Genomic DNA, 19067 nt, shown 5'->3' on the forward strand with positions numbered 1-19067 from the left:
GATTTTCAAATATATGTGTTGGTCTGTAGAATGCATTTTGTAATCACAAAAAAATCATATTTTAGAAATATTCCGATGTGTATTCAAGATTCTTGAATCTTGAATACAGTTATTTGAATCGTCGCTGATTCGTCAGTGAAGAGAATAGCCTACACACCAATTCATGGAGCCTAATTATATGATTTATCAATAAGCCTATTAAACGGAGCAGGATTCCCTTCGTATAAATTGTATCCTGAATTTTAAAAGTGTAAGTTAGCTTCCTATGAATATGTAAACACAGGTGTTTGTCACCCCACCCCCTCTACCCCCTCCTAACTGCTCCCTCCCTCTGCCCCGTAGTCCCACCCTTGCTGTGTATATGCAATAGGCTCAATGTAAATCGCAATTTGCAGGGAAGGATGGCGTACCATGTTTATTCAACACCAGAGGAAGATACGAGAAGACACGAGCACCGACTTACATTTTACACATCAACACAAGTTATTGTTAGTCCAGGCCTCACAATACTGTTCTAAATTTTAGTCAGACCACAGGAACGACTGTTTTAACAAGAGTGGGAGTGGGAAGTACAGATCAACATTAGGATACAAATTAACTTTGATGATGGAATCAAATATTTAACCTTCTCGGTGTCCAGGTATCACTAGCTTATGTGTTGCAAAATTACGTATGCGTAAAATAATGAATTCCAAATAAAATGTATCGCCTAGTGCCCGAGAAGCCGAGGAATAGCGCAATGAATATATTTAGGTTACATTGCATTACATTAGGTAAAATTCATATTTCCATCTGCATGCTTCTTATAGTCTATGCATTTACAGTTTGACACAATTAGATTATCCAATGGGTGCAATTTAGAAACTTCTGGAATATCAGATGTAGCCTATGTGTCCGGATAGGAAGCACCAGTGTAGCTCATTGAACAGTAACGATGTGGTACATCCTAGCGGTCGGTGAATGCAATGGGCTGAACCTCTGCCTAGGGTTTTAACTCTCTCACACACGGCGCAGTCCCCTCACACCGAGCAATACCGAGGGCAACACCGGGTACGCCAAAACCTCCCGAGCACCGCGCCGGTTACCAAACACCAAGGAAACTGGAAGAGAACTTCCGTACCGGTCTAAAAACACACACTGCGTCGATGAAAGGAAGATGTGTGAAGACTGAATTGGAGAGAAGTGCTGTTTGGGGTTTTGCCGAGCAACTGCAAGAGCTACAGAGGCGATTTTGGAGAGCGGCTTGTGGTGAACGCGCAGCCGGGAGCATAACAGAAGAAGAAGAACGCACGAACATACCCCTGATAATTTGGGGAACACCGTTTTGGGAGACATCTGATCAACAAATAAAATGAAATATGTTAAAGCCAAGAGAGGACGGACTATTCTAAACTGAAGCACTGACACCGGGTAGCCTACCTAATCTTGGAAGACGCACCACAAAGTTTGTTGAGAGACTGCTCTCCTTCCGTACTTTGAAGCTAACCATCAACCCGAACTTTCAGAATTAATTTTAGAACAGGACCAAATCATCCATCGACATTGGGAACAACTATTTTCACCTTCAAAAACTTTATTTGTCCCATCCACACTCAAGCCTTTGCCGCCGCAAGTCCAACGGAAAGGAGCCCATTGAAAGAAGAGAAGATATAATTCACTAGAGAGCACATAAACGGAAACACCTCAAGGACGATACGAACTCAGTTCTACAACCAAACTCAAATGTTTTATTAGCTGCGGGGCAAAAGTTAACATACAGAGTGCTGAAGAAAACTATACCAAAACATCCTCAATGTATTAAATTCACAACCCCATGTGGAAAATGCTCGAATAATGGCTGAGGTATGGGATACACGAAAGAAAAGCAATGCATCAATGAGTCTCCAGCCATTGTAAAGCAGAGCTCGCTGAAAAGGAGAAAAGCTGACCTTCCGCACCGGAGACCCCCCCTGACTGCTGGGCGGAACAAGCGGGATTTGGCGTGTTGTCGGAGGAGGTGGATAGCGAGAGAAGAGAGACAGATAGTCTAGAGTGAGGCAGCTAATTGCTTAGTCCGTCCCTCATTACCATATGCAGTGTGTGTCCCCTGGACCCCGGCCAATCCTCCTCACACGGTACCATTAATCGCAATGCATTATTCACTATCATAATTATATACCGACATGCGCAATCCACACAACAGCAACACCAGCTAATTTCCTAATTTTTTTTTTTTTTGGCGGCCAGACTATTTGTGAACATTTTTTTCCCTTTCGCTCGTTGCTGATGTATCTGCAAAACGCAGAAACAAGTCGCAGCGTATCAGCAGCAGCATGTCCCGGCGCAAGCAAGCCAAGCCTCAGCACCTCAAATCGGACGAGGATCCTGCACTGACCGGGGTGGTCTCGGAAAATGGTAAGTGTCAAAGAATACTATTATCTGAGCGAAGGGTAATAGTCTATCTTGTAGACTATCTTGTAATAGTATATCTTCACTCAAAGTTATTTTACCCTAAAAAAATAATCCAGTTTTGCTCCACTCTTGACCAGATAACAGCATTCCTTTTTTGTGTCAAAAAGTTTTGTGTCAAAAAGCAGCAGCCTTTGATGGCAGTTATTTTTAATGACATACAATGCTTTGTTTTATTCATATTTGGTGATATTTTAGATATGATAAACTATTAGCAGTGAGGTAGTCTAACCTCTTAGTTTGAGTCAGTGAGACAGAAGGAACCAATGCTTTATTATTGTCGAAAAATGTCTTTAATAGTCTAGTTGACTAACTTGTAGTCAGACTTTGGACGTTTCTATTGAGTTTATTGAATTGTAGACTATAGCCTGCGACTAGACCACAAATGGGCATAGCCCACTTCTTAAGTATTGTCGTGTTTTCACTCAGTAGGCGTTCTTTGACTCCCAGTCAGCTTGTAGGCTAAGTTTCTTAAGTGTCGTTTTCCCACTTGTTTCAAGTCCGTACGTAGCAGCCTAAAGACATAGAATAATATCAGATAAACTCTGTGCACCCAAACTATCTTTTCATATGAAAACGTGGCCGAGGTTTTAGATTCAAATATAGGCCTGTTATGATTCCAACTATCTTGATTTGGTATTCCACGTTCATGTGCTCGAGCAAATGTGTCTTAATCACACTGCCTTCTACTTTATCTTTATCCGTTTGTTATGAGTTATCACACACACATGCACACGCGCGCGCGCGCGCGCACACACACACACACAGACACACACACACACACACACACACCTTAATCCAAATATCAAAATCATTAGGCCTATGTGATAGGTGAATCAGTAGGCTAGATTTAAACTTAAAACTTAATTATAGAAGAAAAAGTGAAACATGCTTAGGCTACAGAGAGCTCTTATGTAGGTTAGTGGCCTTTCATCCCTACCGGTGCCTACCCTGGCACTTGGAGGAACGGCTTGTGTTTTCCGCAAAAGATTGGGACGAATGCCTGTTTTGTCATGGAAATGTTTTTGTTTACAATTATCCCCTTTCCATGAATCTATCACACATGGCTTGTTTCCTATCGTCCCCGATGTCTACACGATCCATTGACAGCGTTTGTCTTAGCCGTGTGAAAAAGCTTTTCTCTGATGCGCCTTTATGCTAGCGTGATAATCACAGAACCAAAGCCAAATCTTAACAACACGAACACTTAGAAGGGGATGTTTGAATGCTTCCTCTAATATGACCAATTTTTATAATCCAAATATTGTGTATCTTCTCCTGTACTCTTAACCAAAACGTTTTCTATGGAGTAAATACACTGATGATTCGTGTCATTATTTTAATATCATTATTAATTTAATGATCTATAATTATCATTATTGAGCCAAATTATAGTCTATTCTACACATGTTAAATAAATACATAAATACATAATACATTTGTAAACTATTCAGTAGCCTAATGTGAGCAGTCTAGTCAATTTTTGAATAATTGTGCCTTTCAAACTATTAAAATATTAATCCTCATTATTGCAATTATTTACAATTATTTTGTCTTATATACAGTATTACGATTCTTTCATTTTTTCTTTATAGGTTTATAGTTTTCATTGATCGTGACAACACCCTCTTTTTAACCAATATCCTAAAACGTCTCATTTTACTCTCTAATTTTCTCCCTCTGTCTCTCTCTCTCTGCTTGATTGAGGAAGGCGGTAGTGTATTAGTCAGCATTTCATATTGACTTCCCATAAAGCTTATGTGGTATTCTCAACAAATCACTGACATTATATCTCTGCTATCTTGGCCCATCGCTGACCAGCACGCACACACACACACACACACACACACACACACACACACACACACACACACACACACACACACCATCTTTTGTCATGGACCAGCAGAATAGAGACTGTGTGATGTAATCCAAGGTCCAGCGGAGTTCTTAGTTGGAGAAAATGTTGGAGAGTCTTGGTCATGGCAAGGACCATGGCGGGGCTCTCTCACTGCCTTGTCTCATGACACCAATAGTACAGTGAATGGCATTCACACGTGATGTAGCCAGACAAGTGGATTTCAACCTGTATCACTTACTGCTGCAACATAGCTTTTCACCACACAATTGAAACGTGAAAATAAGCATGTGAGCAATCAAAGCCAGGAAAGTACAGGACATCAGATTGATCATTTCATCCATGTTGTTAATCTGTGATCCGTTATATCTGAAAATATGCTCTTCTACAGAATAATATATTTCTACTTGTTAGGGACTTGGTGACTCTTTTGCTTCATAGTGGAAGGATACATTGTATGCATTAATTCTGAGATTTTTCTTAAAAACTCTTTAGACAGCATTGTGTGTGTAAAACAGGTCTCTGTCATGTATTGATTGGAGGATGAATCAGAAGAGAAAGGTGGTGCTGAGTGGTGTTCACGTTTGGGCCCAATCAAGGACATCTGACCACATCTGTTCTGTCACTGAAAAATTATATATTTTTCTGAAAGGAGAAAAATAATATAATGGACCTCTCTCTCTCTCTCTCTCTCTCTCTCTCTCTCTCTCTCTCTCTCTCTCTCTCTCTCTCTCTCTCTCCCTCTCTCTCTCTCTCTGTCGATAGAGATGGACACACACTCGTGATCAGACTCGGACACACACTCTGGAACACACACGGACACACTGGCTCATAGAGACAAACGTATAGAGGCTTAGATAGAATTCAACTAGATGTGCAACCCCCCCCCCACACACACACACACACACACCTCCCCACACACACACTCACACGGGCACACACACACACACACACACAATACATTCATGCACTATAAATGATGGCTGTGTGAGGTCATTGTGCTTATGTGGATAACTGAGGATGTTGTCTGGACTGTGAGAGACTGATTGGCCTGTTGTTCAATGACCAGTGCACCCTCTGGAGAGAAAGACACCTTTAGTCCATCTCATTATATCTACAGCTACACATGTATAGAGACAGACAACCAGAATTCCTCAAATTTGATCATATGACCATCAGGTTTATTGTTGCTCATTGCCGTTATCGGCTGTTGATTATTGATTACTTCTGAGGTACGGATGTATTTTGTTGAAGGAATTCAAAATGTTCTTTCAGAGCGTGATTAGGACCTCATATACCAATCTTCTACTTGCTAACCTCATTCATTAATGTATTAATTAATAAAACTCCTCCTTCACAACTCAGCATGAGAACACACACACACACGCAAACATACATTGAGACAGCAGAATGAATTCAGTGTTTTACATCATCACGTTTTGGGTTGGGAGGTCAGGAAGGATGTCTTGTTCCCTAGTTAGCTAGTTAGGATGGGACAGTTATTTAAATCATCAAGTTGATTTGACCTTTTCTTGTGCGTCGGTCCTTTGTGAGGGGGGGTGGGGGGTGGGGCGACATTGTCGTCCAATGCTGCACATTGGGGCTCTTTTGTGCCATGTCCCTGAAAAGGTGGTGTAGCACACAGTGGCAACAAGCCTGTGTCTGGTAACCCCCCCCCCCCCCCCTCCCAAACCATCCACCCACCCCCCAGGCTGCCTGGCTAGCAGGGCTTTGATAGAGCCGGCTGACTTAACCTTTGCCTGTTGTGCCCTGCCGACGCCGTCCGCTAGATGTCAAGCTCATAATACAATCAGAGTATGTGTGGGGTTGACCTTGGCCGCGCGGCGGCGGCTCGCCCGTGTCCTAGAAAGTGTTAACAGCCACATTCTTTCATCTCTGCGCTGCTTCCTCTGCTGCTAGACACTCTGAGCCCTTCCCCTGGGGTGAGGGGGGCGGAGAACGCACACACGCACACACGCACACACACACACACACACACACACACACACACACACACACACACACACACACACACACACACACACACTCTCTCTCTCTCTGTCTCTCACACATGCACAGATACGCTACGACTGCTAATAATCCTATGTATTATTTAAGAAGGAATTAATTTCACAGGATAACTGCTTGGAATTTTATGCAAGGCAGTGTTGTGAACGAGGGAACGAGTTTGAGACAAGGATGGATGGAATTAGAGGGAGAGAAAGAAAGAAAAGATATAAGTCCTACCAGAAGCGACAACATGACTGTTCCCCACTTCCCCTCCAGTGGAGCTTTGTTTTGCTTTTGTTCTAATACCCTCTCACAGTTTGGTTGGAGGCCCTCGGACCACCCACATAGTCATGCCAAAGACAGCTCTCAGAGAAGGATCTCAAACATGGCTGCTTTTTAATTACCACTCGGCACTCAGGAAACAGATAAATATAATGCTTCAAGAGAGAAGAAAGAGAGAGAGAGAGAGAGTGGGTGACAGAGAGAGAAATGGGGAGAAAGAGAGAGAGAGAGAGAGAGAGAGAGAGAGAGAAAGAGTGAATGAGTGAGAGAGAAAGAGAGTGGGTGAGAGAGAAAGAGAGTGGATGAGGGAGAGAGAGAGAGAGAGAGGGAGAGAGAGAGAGAGAGAGCTAATGCAGCCAATGTGGTGTCACACAGTCATCTGGACAGACTGCCGTCATTGAATACTGTATCGTTGTGCCTACACAAACAAATCGTTAATGTTTTGGCTGCGCCACATCTGCACGCAGCGACAAAGGTCTCTCTGTTAGCGGGACAGATACTGTACCACTCTGCAGACGGACCAGGCCTAGCAGGGGAGGAGAGGAGCAATGGGAGGGAGGACAGAGGCGTACTGGACCAGGGGCAACCCCGCCCGGGGGGGGGGGGGGGGGGGGGGACAGAAGACAGAACCGTGGAAAGAAGAGAGGGAAGAGCAGCGTGCGCCGGGCTGGGCGTCGGCCCAGGATTGAGCGCCACCATCAGAGCCGGGTGTCGGTCTCGGTGACTGGGTCCGGGGACTAGAGGGAGAAGAGATAAGTGCCGGAGAGCGCCTCGGGGAGAGACGGCCCAGACGCAGGGTCCAGACTAGGTGACTGGGTCAGAGGGAGAGAGAGAGATGTGTGACCGGGTCTTGGCTGGCTGGCTGGCTGGCTCCCCTTTTCTGCAGGTGTGTGAGCCAGCCTGGTCATAGCTTGAGTCCAGCCCTGGGAGACAAGACCTGGTCCGAGACCACACCTGAAACATAGCCAGGTCAGATCAGATCGTACGCTATTACTCAGAACAGAAGGGAAAGCAGCTCAAATAAAATAAAAAATCAGTGACACCTGAAAGATTTTGGAATCGTTTTTCGATTCATCCCCAAGGAAATCGCGTCGAATCACCTTTCGGGGACTCAACGTCATACTTTGAAAACATAGTGCTCTGAGTTTTACGGCGAACACACTCTGTCACAGCACCTTGTACCATACCGGGGACGCGCCGTCGCGGCGCTGTCGCGTGCCGTGGCGTGGCGTGCCGCCTGTCTGGATGCGGGGACGCAGATGGCAGGGAGGAGTCGTCCTGCGTTGCATCCCTCTACAGAGCTCCCTCAAACGAGACAGGAAGTGTGACGGAACACACTCCAAACCCTGAATGAAGAAGGGAGGAGGAAGGGATGACAGCGGAGGGGGGGGATAATGCAATGGAAAAAGTAATTGGTGCAGGAATTCCAACATTGTTAAAGGCAGCAGGCATCCCCCACCCCCCCTCACAGCTTGGGTGGGACCTACAGCCATTCATCTACAGCCTAGTCTAGGGTCCTAGGCGAGCTGGAGTGACTGAGAAGAATGTATGCCAGTGTAGGAGATGGCCAGGTGGGTTAGGGAGGGGTCTGGGAGGGGGGGGGGGTGAGGAGTCTGGGTGGAAGAGCCTGTAGATGGGTGGTCTGGGTTGACGGGCCTGTAGAGAGTGTGTGGAGCCTGGGTGGAAGAGCCTGTAGATGGGGTGGACCGGTCTGGGTGGAAGGGACGGTAGATGGGGTGGACAGACCTGGGTGGAAGAGCCTGTAGATGGGGAGGACAGACCTTGGTGGAAGAGCCTGTAGATGGGGTGGACCGGTCTGGGTGGAAGAGCCTGTAGATGGGGTGGACAGACCTTGGTGGAAGAGCCTGTAGATGGGGAGGACAGACCTTGGTGGAAGAGCCTGTAGATGGGGAGGACAGACCTGGGTGGAAGAGCCTGTAGATGGGGAGGACAGACCTGGGTGGAAGAGCCTGTAGATGGGGTGGACGGACCTGGGTGGAAGAGCCTGTAGATGGGGTGGACAGACCTGGGTGGAAGAGCCTGTAGATGGGGAGGACAGACCTGGGTGGAAGAGCCTGTAGATGGGGAGGACAGACCTTGGTGGAAGAGCCTGTAGATGGGGAGGAAGGACCTGGGTGGAAGAGCCTGTAGATGGGGAGGACAGACCTGGGTGGAAGAGCCTGTAGATGGGGAGGACAGACCTTGGTGGAAGAGCCTGTAGATGGGGAGGACAGACCTGGGTGGAAGAGCCTGTAGATGGGGTGGACAGACCTGGGTGGAAGAGCCTGTAGATGGGGTGGACGGACCTGGGTGGAAGAGCCTGTAGATGGGGTGGACAGACCTGGGTGGAAGAGCCTGTAGATGGGGAGGACAGACCTGGGTGGAAGAGCCTGTAGATGGGGTGGACAGACCTGGGTGGAAGAGCCTGTAGATGGGGTGGACCGGTCTAGGTAGAAGAGTCTGTAGATGGGGAGGACAGACCTGGGTGGAAGCCAGGGTCTCTATGGAGGCTTCATCTCCTGAGTTAAAGGCTCCAGCTCCTGCTCCCATCTTCCAGGTAGATACAGCTTGTTAGATAGAGAGACACTTTAAAACTAAGGAGAGGTATTCAGATGACACAAGTGTGATAGTTAACGAGAAGCCACTTGGAGTTTGAAGGGCATATCGCCATCATAATGTAGATGAAGATTATAGTTGTTTTACGGGGGTATAATTGTCAGATGTATTAGAGCAATCATTTGTCTGTGTGTGTTCCTATACACTTCAGCAAAAAAAAAGAAAGAAAAGAAAAACAGATGAAGTGTTTGTCTGTGTGTGTATCATGTGTAAGCCTCCATTATGTGTGTGTGTGTGTGTTTGTGTGTGTGTGTGTGTGTGTGTGTGTGTGTGTGTGTGTGTGTGTGTGTGTGTGTGTGTGTGTGTGTGTGCTTGCGCTCATACATGCCAGGTCCAGATGCATATGTGTATGTGTCTTGTAAGTGAATCTGGATATTGTTAAGAATGCAGTGTTTGTGATTGCTCAATACTTTGCCCAGTACCCGTCTCTGTGGCTTCCTCAGTTTGAGTATAAAGCATGAATAGCCCCTCTGATATAATACGGAAGATTAGCGGTCTCAGTTAGCATGCCACAGATTGCTGAGCCAGATAGCGGATACACTGATTCAAAGTCTACAATCCCTCCATTGATTGTGTTGAGCTTCATATTTGCATTTGAGTAAAGGACAACTCTTAAAGGAAGGAAAACCGCATTGGATTTTTTAATGCCTTCCTTTCTCAAGCTATAGGAGAATCAATACACACACATGGATGTACGTGCACACACACACACACATACACACACACACACACACACAGCACACATGCACACACAAACACACACACATTGCAAATGTTTTTTGTTCCTGTAGAAGCATAGAATTGGCTTCATCATAATATCATAATTTCACAAATCTCATTTGTTTAATTGTGTAGAGATGAGAATCAACCATTAAAACCAGTGTTTGATTGAAGTGTGAAATCACAATATTATCTCAGATGGTGGAGTCATAAAATATGACTTATGTTGTCTCAAATTCAGATGATATGAAACATGTTGAGAGACTACAATTATAGCTAAAACAGATCAAGTGAAATAGTTATTTTTCATTTCACAAGCCGATGTGATGTGATGACAAATGAGATTGATATCAAGAAAAACATTCTGATGATTGTTATTGTTGTACTGAATAATCAGTTACAAAAAGTAGCAAAAAAGGGACACTTTGTAAATAAAAAAAAATAAAAAATAAAAATGTCAATGCCTCAAACTTAGATTATCACATTATTTTCTTATAATGTAAAATTGGATCAAAAGAGTGTTTTAGACCTTGTTGATATCCGTCAGAATATAATGACATATTATATATTTTTATTTGAAGAATATAATGACATATTATATATTTTTATTTGAAGATAATATACATTCTTTCACAGAAGGGTCATCGGTGTAAATACATGTATCAATTTCTATGTCTTGAACATTTTTAGATCTGGAAAGATCAAAATCATTACATTATCTAATAAAACACATTAAAATGTGGACAACAATCAAACATTTTTTTAAACATCTTCAAGAAATAATAGCAGCGTCTTGCAATAATTAATCAAATCACATTTTGCAACATGTCCGGTTGAGTATGTGGGTTCACAGGAAAACAAAGCCCCTGTAGAACAGCTGCTAGTTTGAAAGAAAGGGGAGATTGACAGTAATACCATGCTAATAGCTAAAAGCTAATCAGCTCAACACAATGCTTGGTAATTTACTATAACCTTTCAACCCCCAATTATGGAAACGTGCTCTGCTGTCCGTCCGCGCGGCGGCTAAAGGGATTTCTGTTGGCCGTCACGTGTCACACTTATTTCCAATCATTCACTCTATTACTCTTGTTTGTTTGTTGTTGTTTCTGTTCTGTGTTGCTAGTTTGCTTTTTTCTCACAAAAGCATGATTACTTGATTTATTTGACCAGTGCTGGTAACTGTCTGAATATCGTACTGCATGTGTGACCATCCACAGTCCACTTTGGCCTGTCAGCTCCCCTCTTCTCTCTAAGTAATTAAATTAATACTGTGTACCTCCACCCTCAGGTCTGCGTGTGTGTGTGTGTGTGTGTGTGTGTGTGTGTGTGTGTGTGTGTGTGTGTGTGTGTGTGCGTGTGTGTGTGTGTGTGTGTGCATGTGTGCGCGTGTGTGTGCGTGTGTGTGTGTGTGCATGCGTGCATGTGTGCGTGCGTGCGTGTGTGTGCGTGTGCTTGTGTGTGTGTGTGTGCGCGTGGTCAGGCAGGGACAGATCCTACAGAGTGTTGTGATGCAGTGTGCTACGCCTGTGAGCCCCAGTGATGTGGCTGTGAACAGAGCCGAGCTGCTAGCCCTTCCTAAAGCCATCCTCCTGGTTACTAATCAAGATAAATACACCTGACCCTATATTCCACCGTTCAAGCAGACATTACTTGATGACTGATGAATTCCTCCAGCGATGACTGTTAGACATGCAGGCGTCGACCAGACAGGGAGGAGGTAGCTGGTGGTCCGTTTCAATGAGCTAAGCAGTCCAGATCTTTGTAGTGTCTTTCTGTTGGCATGACAGACTGTTGTCTGGGAATCGTCTGATGAAATGACATGCTGTTTTTTAGCCTGTTCATTTGTGTGGTGTGTGTGTGTGTGTGTGTGTGTGTGTGTGTGTGTGTGTGTGTGTGTGTGTGTGTGTGTGTGCGTGCGTGCGTGGGTGTGTGTGTGTGTGTGTGTGTGTGTGAGTGAGAGAGAGAGAGAGAGAGAGAGAGTGTGTTTGAGTGTGAGTCTGTGTGTGTGTGTGTGTGTGTGTGTGTGTGTGTGTGTGTGTGTGTGTGTGTGTGTGGGTGCGTGCGTGCGTGTGTATGAGAGAGAGACAGAGAGAGAGAGAAAGAGAGAGAGCATGTGTGGGTGTGAGTGTGTGTGCGGGGGGTGCTCTGTTTTTCTATGGTGTCAGAAATGTGTGTGTCCGGAACTTTCTTCATGAATGTAACCACATGTGTGTGGAGATATGCTAGGTTGACAGATATGTATCTTTCATTTGATAAAGACATTTTGACAAACGTTACCTTTGAGCAGGAGCTGGCGCTGAGGCAGCATCCTTACTAAGCCCTTCTGACATCCTCAACGCGGTACTCGTACTGTTCAACACTGCTCCTCTGAATTTAAATTATATTTGATGTAAATTATTTTCATTTAACCTTTTATTTTACCAGGAAAGTCACAGTGAGATTTACATCTCTTTTTCAAGCGATCGTGGATTTAGCGGTTTGATTTCCTCCTGATTCCTGTTTCTTTGTTTTGTTACTCATATACTTATCATGTACAGTGTATAGCTTAGCTATGGGGAACTGGGGTCTTCTAACAAATTAAAAGTGATAATGATTTCACCTTTGATGGGCTTGTGAAGCATATTCACTGAACTATCAGAAAGAGGAAAGGGGTCCATAACTTAACATTTTGTAATTATCACATTTTAACAATTGACATTTAAAAGCTTATTTCACACCTGTGGCTTTTCTTCTTGTGAAGGCATTTCTGCTTTGTTCTCTGGTTGAGCATTTCAAAATAAGCCCTAGGAAGATGGAGTTGAACACTAGTGTGACTCCTTGTTGTTCTAATTACTTGTCTTTGAGTGTCAAGCCAGGAAAGCTAGGGCTTCACAAGTGAATTTTGACATGTTCTGTAGAAAAGTAGCTCTAACTGCTGGGATGATTAACACACACTTCACATGTATACAATCATCCACACACACACACACACACACACACACACACACACACACACACAGATGGATACACACACACACACACACACACACAGACACACACAGACAGATGTATGCGTACCTGGAAGTGCATGTACCATTAGACCACAAGTACATCCTGATGGTCGGGTGGGTATTTCCTGCGGATGTGGTTTTAAACCACCTCCGGTATGTACACTCACACACATGCACACACACACACACACCACACACACACACACACACACACATGCAGAGGCATGCATACAGTACACTTGAACGTGGAATAAAATAAACATGTCAAGGGGTATGTTTAACATGGTTCGATCAGGTGTGAATCAGAGCCATGTTCAGTGAACACGCATGTTGTCATGGTGCTTGATGCCAGCATGCAGAGGAGGAAGTGGGTTCTGACGACTGTGATTAAACATGTGATTAAACGTGTCCCTCATCGGGGACATGGCTTCCATGGCACTAGCATGTCATTTACTGTGTCTCATTTCAAAAAGACATAGAGGGAACAAAAGATAGAGTGAGAGATAAAAACCTCCTGCCATGTAACGAAAGCTGCATGTTTCTTATTTAAAAGGAGAATGTTTCTCATTTCAGCAGAGGACCTATTGCAAAGGCACAATTTCCAGCAATAGAGTTATTTCAGCCACACAGTGTCATTTGCATAATGGGTAGGATTTCACGGTTTGTTCTGCAAGAAATAAACAACATCCAACACTACCATTTTAAAGGTCTTGATTGGAAACATATTTTAGATGATTTAATTCTCTCAGGTCTGAACACAGTAGACCTGCATGTGTGTGCCCAGTGAGAGCTGTCAGGGGTGAATTCTACCCTGGCTTGTTTACATGCAGGGCCCATGTATGACTTTAGCACTGCTAAATGAAGAGATGGAGCCCTTTGAAATTCAGGTGGAAATGACTGGGCTTGATAGCAGAGGAGAATCCTAATAGGCCCATCAAAGAGATGATTTGTACCCAACAGACGAAGCAGCTGTGAATTGTATGAAATATTGGAAATCAATACCTTCTATGGAATTTCATTAAGCGGCAGTATCCACAATTGATAAGCCCTCATAATTTGATGGATTGCACAAAGAAAATTATTAGCTGGCTCTATGGAGAGAGTGGGAGTGCACAGAACGGGGTCTGGAGAGTTGGTGAACTGGGGCAATTTGTTCAAAGTAACAAAAAAAGAAAGAAAGAATATTGATTTTGGTTATGTTAAAAGAGAGAAAAAAAGAATCAAAGGTTAAATCTTTGCAGAGCTGCAATGCAGAACGTGCGGATTTTCTATTGATTATTTATTCATTAATTCTCCCTTTTTGTCCCCCCCCCCCCCCTCCCACCTCCATCTCTCCCCTCTGCCCCCACCAGCCACAGGCGAGGTCCTGGACGATGCCGACAGCGGCAACGAGAGCCGCAGCGGCAGTGAGGAGACGCACATCTGCGAGAAGTGCTGCGCCGAGTTCTTCAAGTGGTCGGACTTCTGCGAACATTTGAAGAGCTGCACCAAGAACCCCCTGGTGCTCATCGTCAACGAGAACGATCCCCCGCCCACCCCCGACCCCTCCCAGGACTGCCCGGCCGAACTGTCCCCTGCGCCCAGCTGCTCAAGCGAGCAGGCCGACAGCGAGGACCCTGCGGAGGGCAACCGTAGCCCCGGAGAGGGAGGAGGGGATGAGGGGGCCGAGTTAGCGGCGGAGGCGGGGGGAGGCCTCCTGGAGAAGGACGAGGAGCCCATGGAGCTAGAGCTGTCCCCGGAGAGGCCACCGCTGGACCCCGAGGAGAGAGAAAGAGAGGGAGAGGGCTCCCCCGAGCCGGATGGCGCCCTACCTCAGCTCAGTGACGCCGCGCCCTCCTCGGTCACCAGCTACAGCATGCCCAGCACCAACGTCACCCTAGAAACTCTGCATGGCACGCGGGTGGCGGTGGCCCAGTTCTCCCAGAGTGTGCGGGCGGCGGTAGCGGCGGCCAGCGGAGGGGGCGGGGTCTCCACCGTGGCCATCCCCATGATCCTGGACCAGCTGATGGCGCTGCAGCAGCAGCAGATCCACCAGCTCCAGCTGATCGAGCAGATCCGCAGCCAGGTGGCACTGATGAACCGCCAGCCCAGCGCCCAGTCCGCCCTCAACCACCACCCCCACCATGGGGGTGGCAGCGCCGACTCCCAGGGGGCTCCCTCGTCCTCCTGCGCCCCCTCCGTACCCAGCCAGCTCCAGCTGCACAGCTTCATCGCCCCCCCTGCCCACCAGCTTCCCCTCAGGCTTCCCTCCAGTCAGAGCAGCCAGGGGTCCTCTCCCCTCGCCTCCGCGCTCGACGGGCCCCTCTCTCATCCCGCACAGAGCGGTAGTCAGCCGTCTAGCTCCGCCCTGACCAGCACCACCTCAGCACTCTCCACCTACCCTCTTTCCAATGGGAACGGCGTGTCCTCTCTCCTGCGACCCTGCTCGTCCTCGCTCGCCAACGCCGGCGGAAGCGGAGGTGCGGGTGGAGGGGGCGTCGGCGGTAGCTCGGCCCTTTCTAGGAACACCAGCAGCAGCCCCCCACTGCTGGGACACAGCAGCCTGCTGAGCTCGGCGGCCTCTAACATGCCGCTCATGTCTCACAGCTCCTCCAGCAGCGTGATCTTCCCCAACCCTCTGGCCAGTATAGCGGCCACCGCCAACGCCCTGGACCCCCTGTCTGCTCTGATGAAGCACCGCAAGGGCAAGCCGCCCAACGTGTCTGTGTTCGACACCAAGCCCAGCTCAGAAGACCCCTTCTTCAAACACAAGTGCAGGTTCTGCGCCAAGGTGTTCGGCAGCGACAGCGCCCTGCAGATCCACCTGCGCTCCCACACGGGCGAGCGGCCCTTCAAGTGCAACATCTGCGGCAACCGCTTCTCCACCAAGGGTAACCTTAAGGTCCACTTCCAGAGGCACAAGGAGAAATACCCGCACATACAGATGAACCCTTACCCAGTGCCGGAGTACCTGGACAACGTGCCCACCAGTTCAGGCATCCCCTACGGCATGTCCCTGCCCCCGGAGAAGCCTGTGACCACCTGGCTGGACAGCAAGCCGGTCCTCCCCACCGTGCCCACCTCCATGGGCCTGCAGGTCCCTCCTACCCTCCCTAGTATGATGGGAGGTTTCGGAGACTCCCCCAGCCTGACTCCCCTCAGCAGGTCGCCCCAGAGGCCGTCCCCTCCGTCCAGCGAGTGCGCGTCTCTCTCCCCCAATATATTCACAGACGCCGGCATGACCACTACTTCTCCCTCCCCTAAGCCCTACCTAGGGGTCGAGGCGGCGCCCGCGCTGAAGGAAGAGGGGGTCCACCTGCCACCCAACATGCCCTCTTGCTCCAGGCCCGTGGAAAACACCACCACCACAACACTCACCCAGGTGGTCCTGTCCAACACGACCACCTCCTCCACCTCCTCCTGCGCCGGCCAGGCCTCTGAGTCCGTCAGCGCCCCCTCGTCTGCCCCCCTCCCCGTCCTGCCCATGCTCTCAGACCAGTTCAAGGCCAAGTTCCCCTTCGGTGGCCTTCTGGACTCTATGCAAACGTCGGAGACCTCCAAGCTCCAGCAGCTGGTGGAGAACATCGACAAGAAGATGAGCGACCCCAACCAGTGCGTCATCTGCCACCGCGTGCTCAGCTGCCAGAGTGCCCTGAAGATGCACTACCGCATCCACACCGGCGAGAGGCCCTTCAAGTGTAAGATCTGCGGCCGCGCGTTCACCACCAAGGGCAACCTGAAGACCCACTTCGGGGTCCACCGGTCGAAGCCGCCGCTGCGCGTGCAGCACTCCTGCCCCATCTGCCAGAAGAAGTTCACCAACGCCGTGGTGCTGCAGCAGCACATCCGCATGCACATGGGGGGTCAGATCCCCAACAACGTCCTCCCCGAGAGCCTGCAGGACATGGATGCGGACCTCTCCTTCGACGAGAAGAGCCTGGACGCCATGAGCAACTACGACGACGACCTCCTGGACGAGATGGAGCAGGCCATGGAGGAGGAGGAGGAGCTGAAGGAGGGGGAGATGGACCCGTCCAAGCCGCTCCACCCTTACTCGCCCGGGGCATCGCCCCCCACCTCTGTCATCTCCAGCATCGCCGCTCTGGAGAACCAGATGAAGATGATCGACTCCACGGTGAACATGACCCGCTCCTTCGGCCCGAAGCCCTCCCAGAACGGGGGCGGCGGGTTCGGGGGAGAGGGGGACTTCTTCCCCGTCGACTCCCTGTCCGCGACGGGGGACGGGGAGGGACACAGCGTGGGCAGCCCCGCCCTGTCGGAGTCCTCGGGCTCCATGCAGCCACAGTCCCCAGACCTCAGCCACTCCGGGAGCCACCGGTCCAAGTCGCCAGCCGCCACGCTCTACCACAACAACAACAACGGCAGCATCGGCGCTGCGGAGGAGGGCCAGGAGAACAGCGCTGCCGGGATGGCGACGGTGAAGTCGGAGAAATGCGACACGCCCTCGCCGCTGCCCGTGTGCGAGGGCAGCGGGGCCCTGGACCTGACGGCCGCCCAGCCCGCCAGGCACTTCATCAAAGAGGAGAACCACTTCAACATGCTTTTCCTCAGCAGAGACAGGGGTACGTTCAGCTCAAGAGTCGCATGTTTCTTCTTATACTGACACATATTGAGAATGACCGGGAACAATTCCACTGTCCAACGTGAGACCAAAAGGAAATACACACGTACACACATGCACACAGACACACACACGCACACAAACACACACACACAAACCTCAGCTCACTAACACATTTTGAAATGTTTGTTTCCTCTCAGGTCTGAGCACTCCTAGTCTGGCCACCACGGCCTCCAACATGATCAAGATGGAGATCAACGGCCACGGCGGGAAGCCCATGTCCCTGACCGATGGCTCCCACCTGCCGCTGGGCATCCAGGTGCCCGCCGCACCCCCCCACACCAACCTGGGCCCCAGCATCACGCCCATGCTGGCGCCACCGCCCCCCAGACGCACCCCCAAGCAGCACAACTGCCACTCCTGTGGGAAGAACTTCTCCTCGGCCAGTGCCCTGCAGATCCACGAACGCACACACACGGGAGAGAAGCCATTCGGCTGCTCCATCTGCGGACGGGCCTTCACCACTAAAGGCAACCTGAAGGTAGGAGCCGGTCTAGTCATGTGTCATGTCATGTCAAGGCCAGTGAATGTAATGACCTGTGAATAAAATGGAAACAATATCAGATAAACATTTACTTTGACCTAGTAAACAACATTCTCCATGAACAGTTGATCATAAACCAAAAACCGTATTAGTAGTAGTAATAGTAGTAGTACTTTATTGATCCCTGGGGAAAAATTGCATTGTTACATCGTCAAAGGACAAAGTTACACACACAATAACACAATCAAAATATACAGAAATAAGCAAATAAGCAAGTGTCTAAATTGTATTATCGATTATATATGAATGAGCACAAGAATGCAGATTAAACGTGTGTTTGGTTGTGACCTCCCAGGTTCACATGGGCACCCACATGTGGAACAACGCCCCAGCCCGCCGCGGCCGGCGTCTCTCCGTGGAGAACCCCATGGCTCTGCTGGGAGGAGACGCCATGAAGTTCAGCGAGATGTTCCAGAAGGACCTGGCGGCGCGGGCCATGAACGTGGACCCGGGTTTCTGGAACCAGTACGCCGCGGCCATCACCAACGGACTGGCCATGAAGAACAATGAGATCTCTGTCATCCAGAACGGAGGTCTTCCGCAGCTGCCTGTCAGTCTGCGGGGGCCGGGGATGAACTCCCTGGGCTCCATGTCTGGAGCTCTGGACCGGGTACACGCTGGCAGGAGCCCCCCCATGACGGCCCTGGAGAAGACCGGTCTGGAGGTCGGGGCCGGGCGGCCCTTCGCTAGGTTCATGGAGGAGAATAAAGAGATCGGGATCAACTAAAGACAAAATGTATCCTGGCGAAAGACTTAGAGGAAAGACAAGAATCTCACGATAAAGAACGAAAGAAACTGCTAATCCAGTTTGAACTCTTATGTACTATATTATGTACAGATACTTTTTTTTGTTTTTTTGGAAATAGTATTTAGTATTGGTTAGAGGTATTCCCTCCTCCCTGTAATTTCAGTCATACGAAGAATACTTTGTCTCTTGTTTGAGAATATGTCGTCTTGCAAGATTTGCATGGTACTTAT

At 48.4% G+C, this 19067-nt stretch overlaps 1 protein-coding gene across 1 annotated transcript; it reads left to right on the forward strand.

The window, feature by feature from the left end:
- Window positions 1-2312: 2312 nt before the first annotated feature.
- Window positions 2313-18816, forward strand: sall3a (spalt-like transcription factor 3a; the record flags this gene model as incomplete). Its single annotated transcript, XM_084445024.1, has 4 exons — window positions 2313-2394; window positions 14277-17486; window positions 17686-18026; window positions 18385-18816. The coding sequence occupies 4 exons, from the start codon at window positions 2313-2315 to the stop codon at window positions 18814-18816; spliced, it is 4065 nt and encodes a 1354-aa protein (XP_084301150.1).
- Between the last annotated feature and the right edge of the window lie 251 nt (window positions 18817-19067).

This window comes from Borostomias antarcticus (genome assembly GCF_949987555.1).
Source record: "Borostomias antarcticus genome assembly, chromosome: 10".
NCBI classification, from domain to species: domain Eukaryota; kingdom Metazoa; phylum Chordata; class Actinopteri; order Stomiiformes; family Stomiidae; genus Borostomias; species Borostomias antarcticus.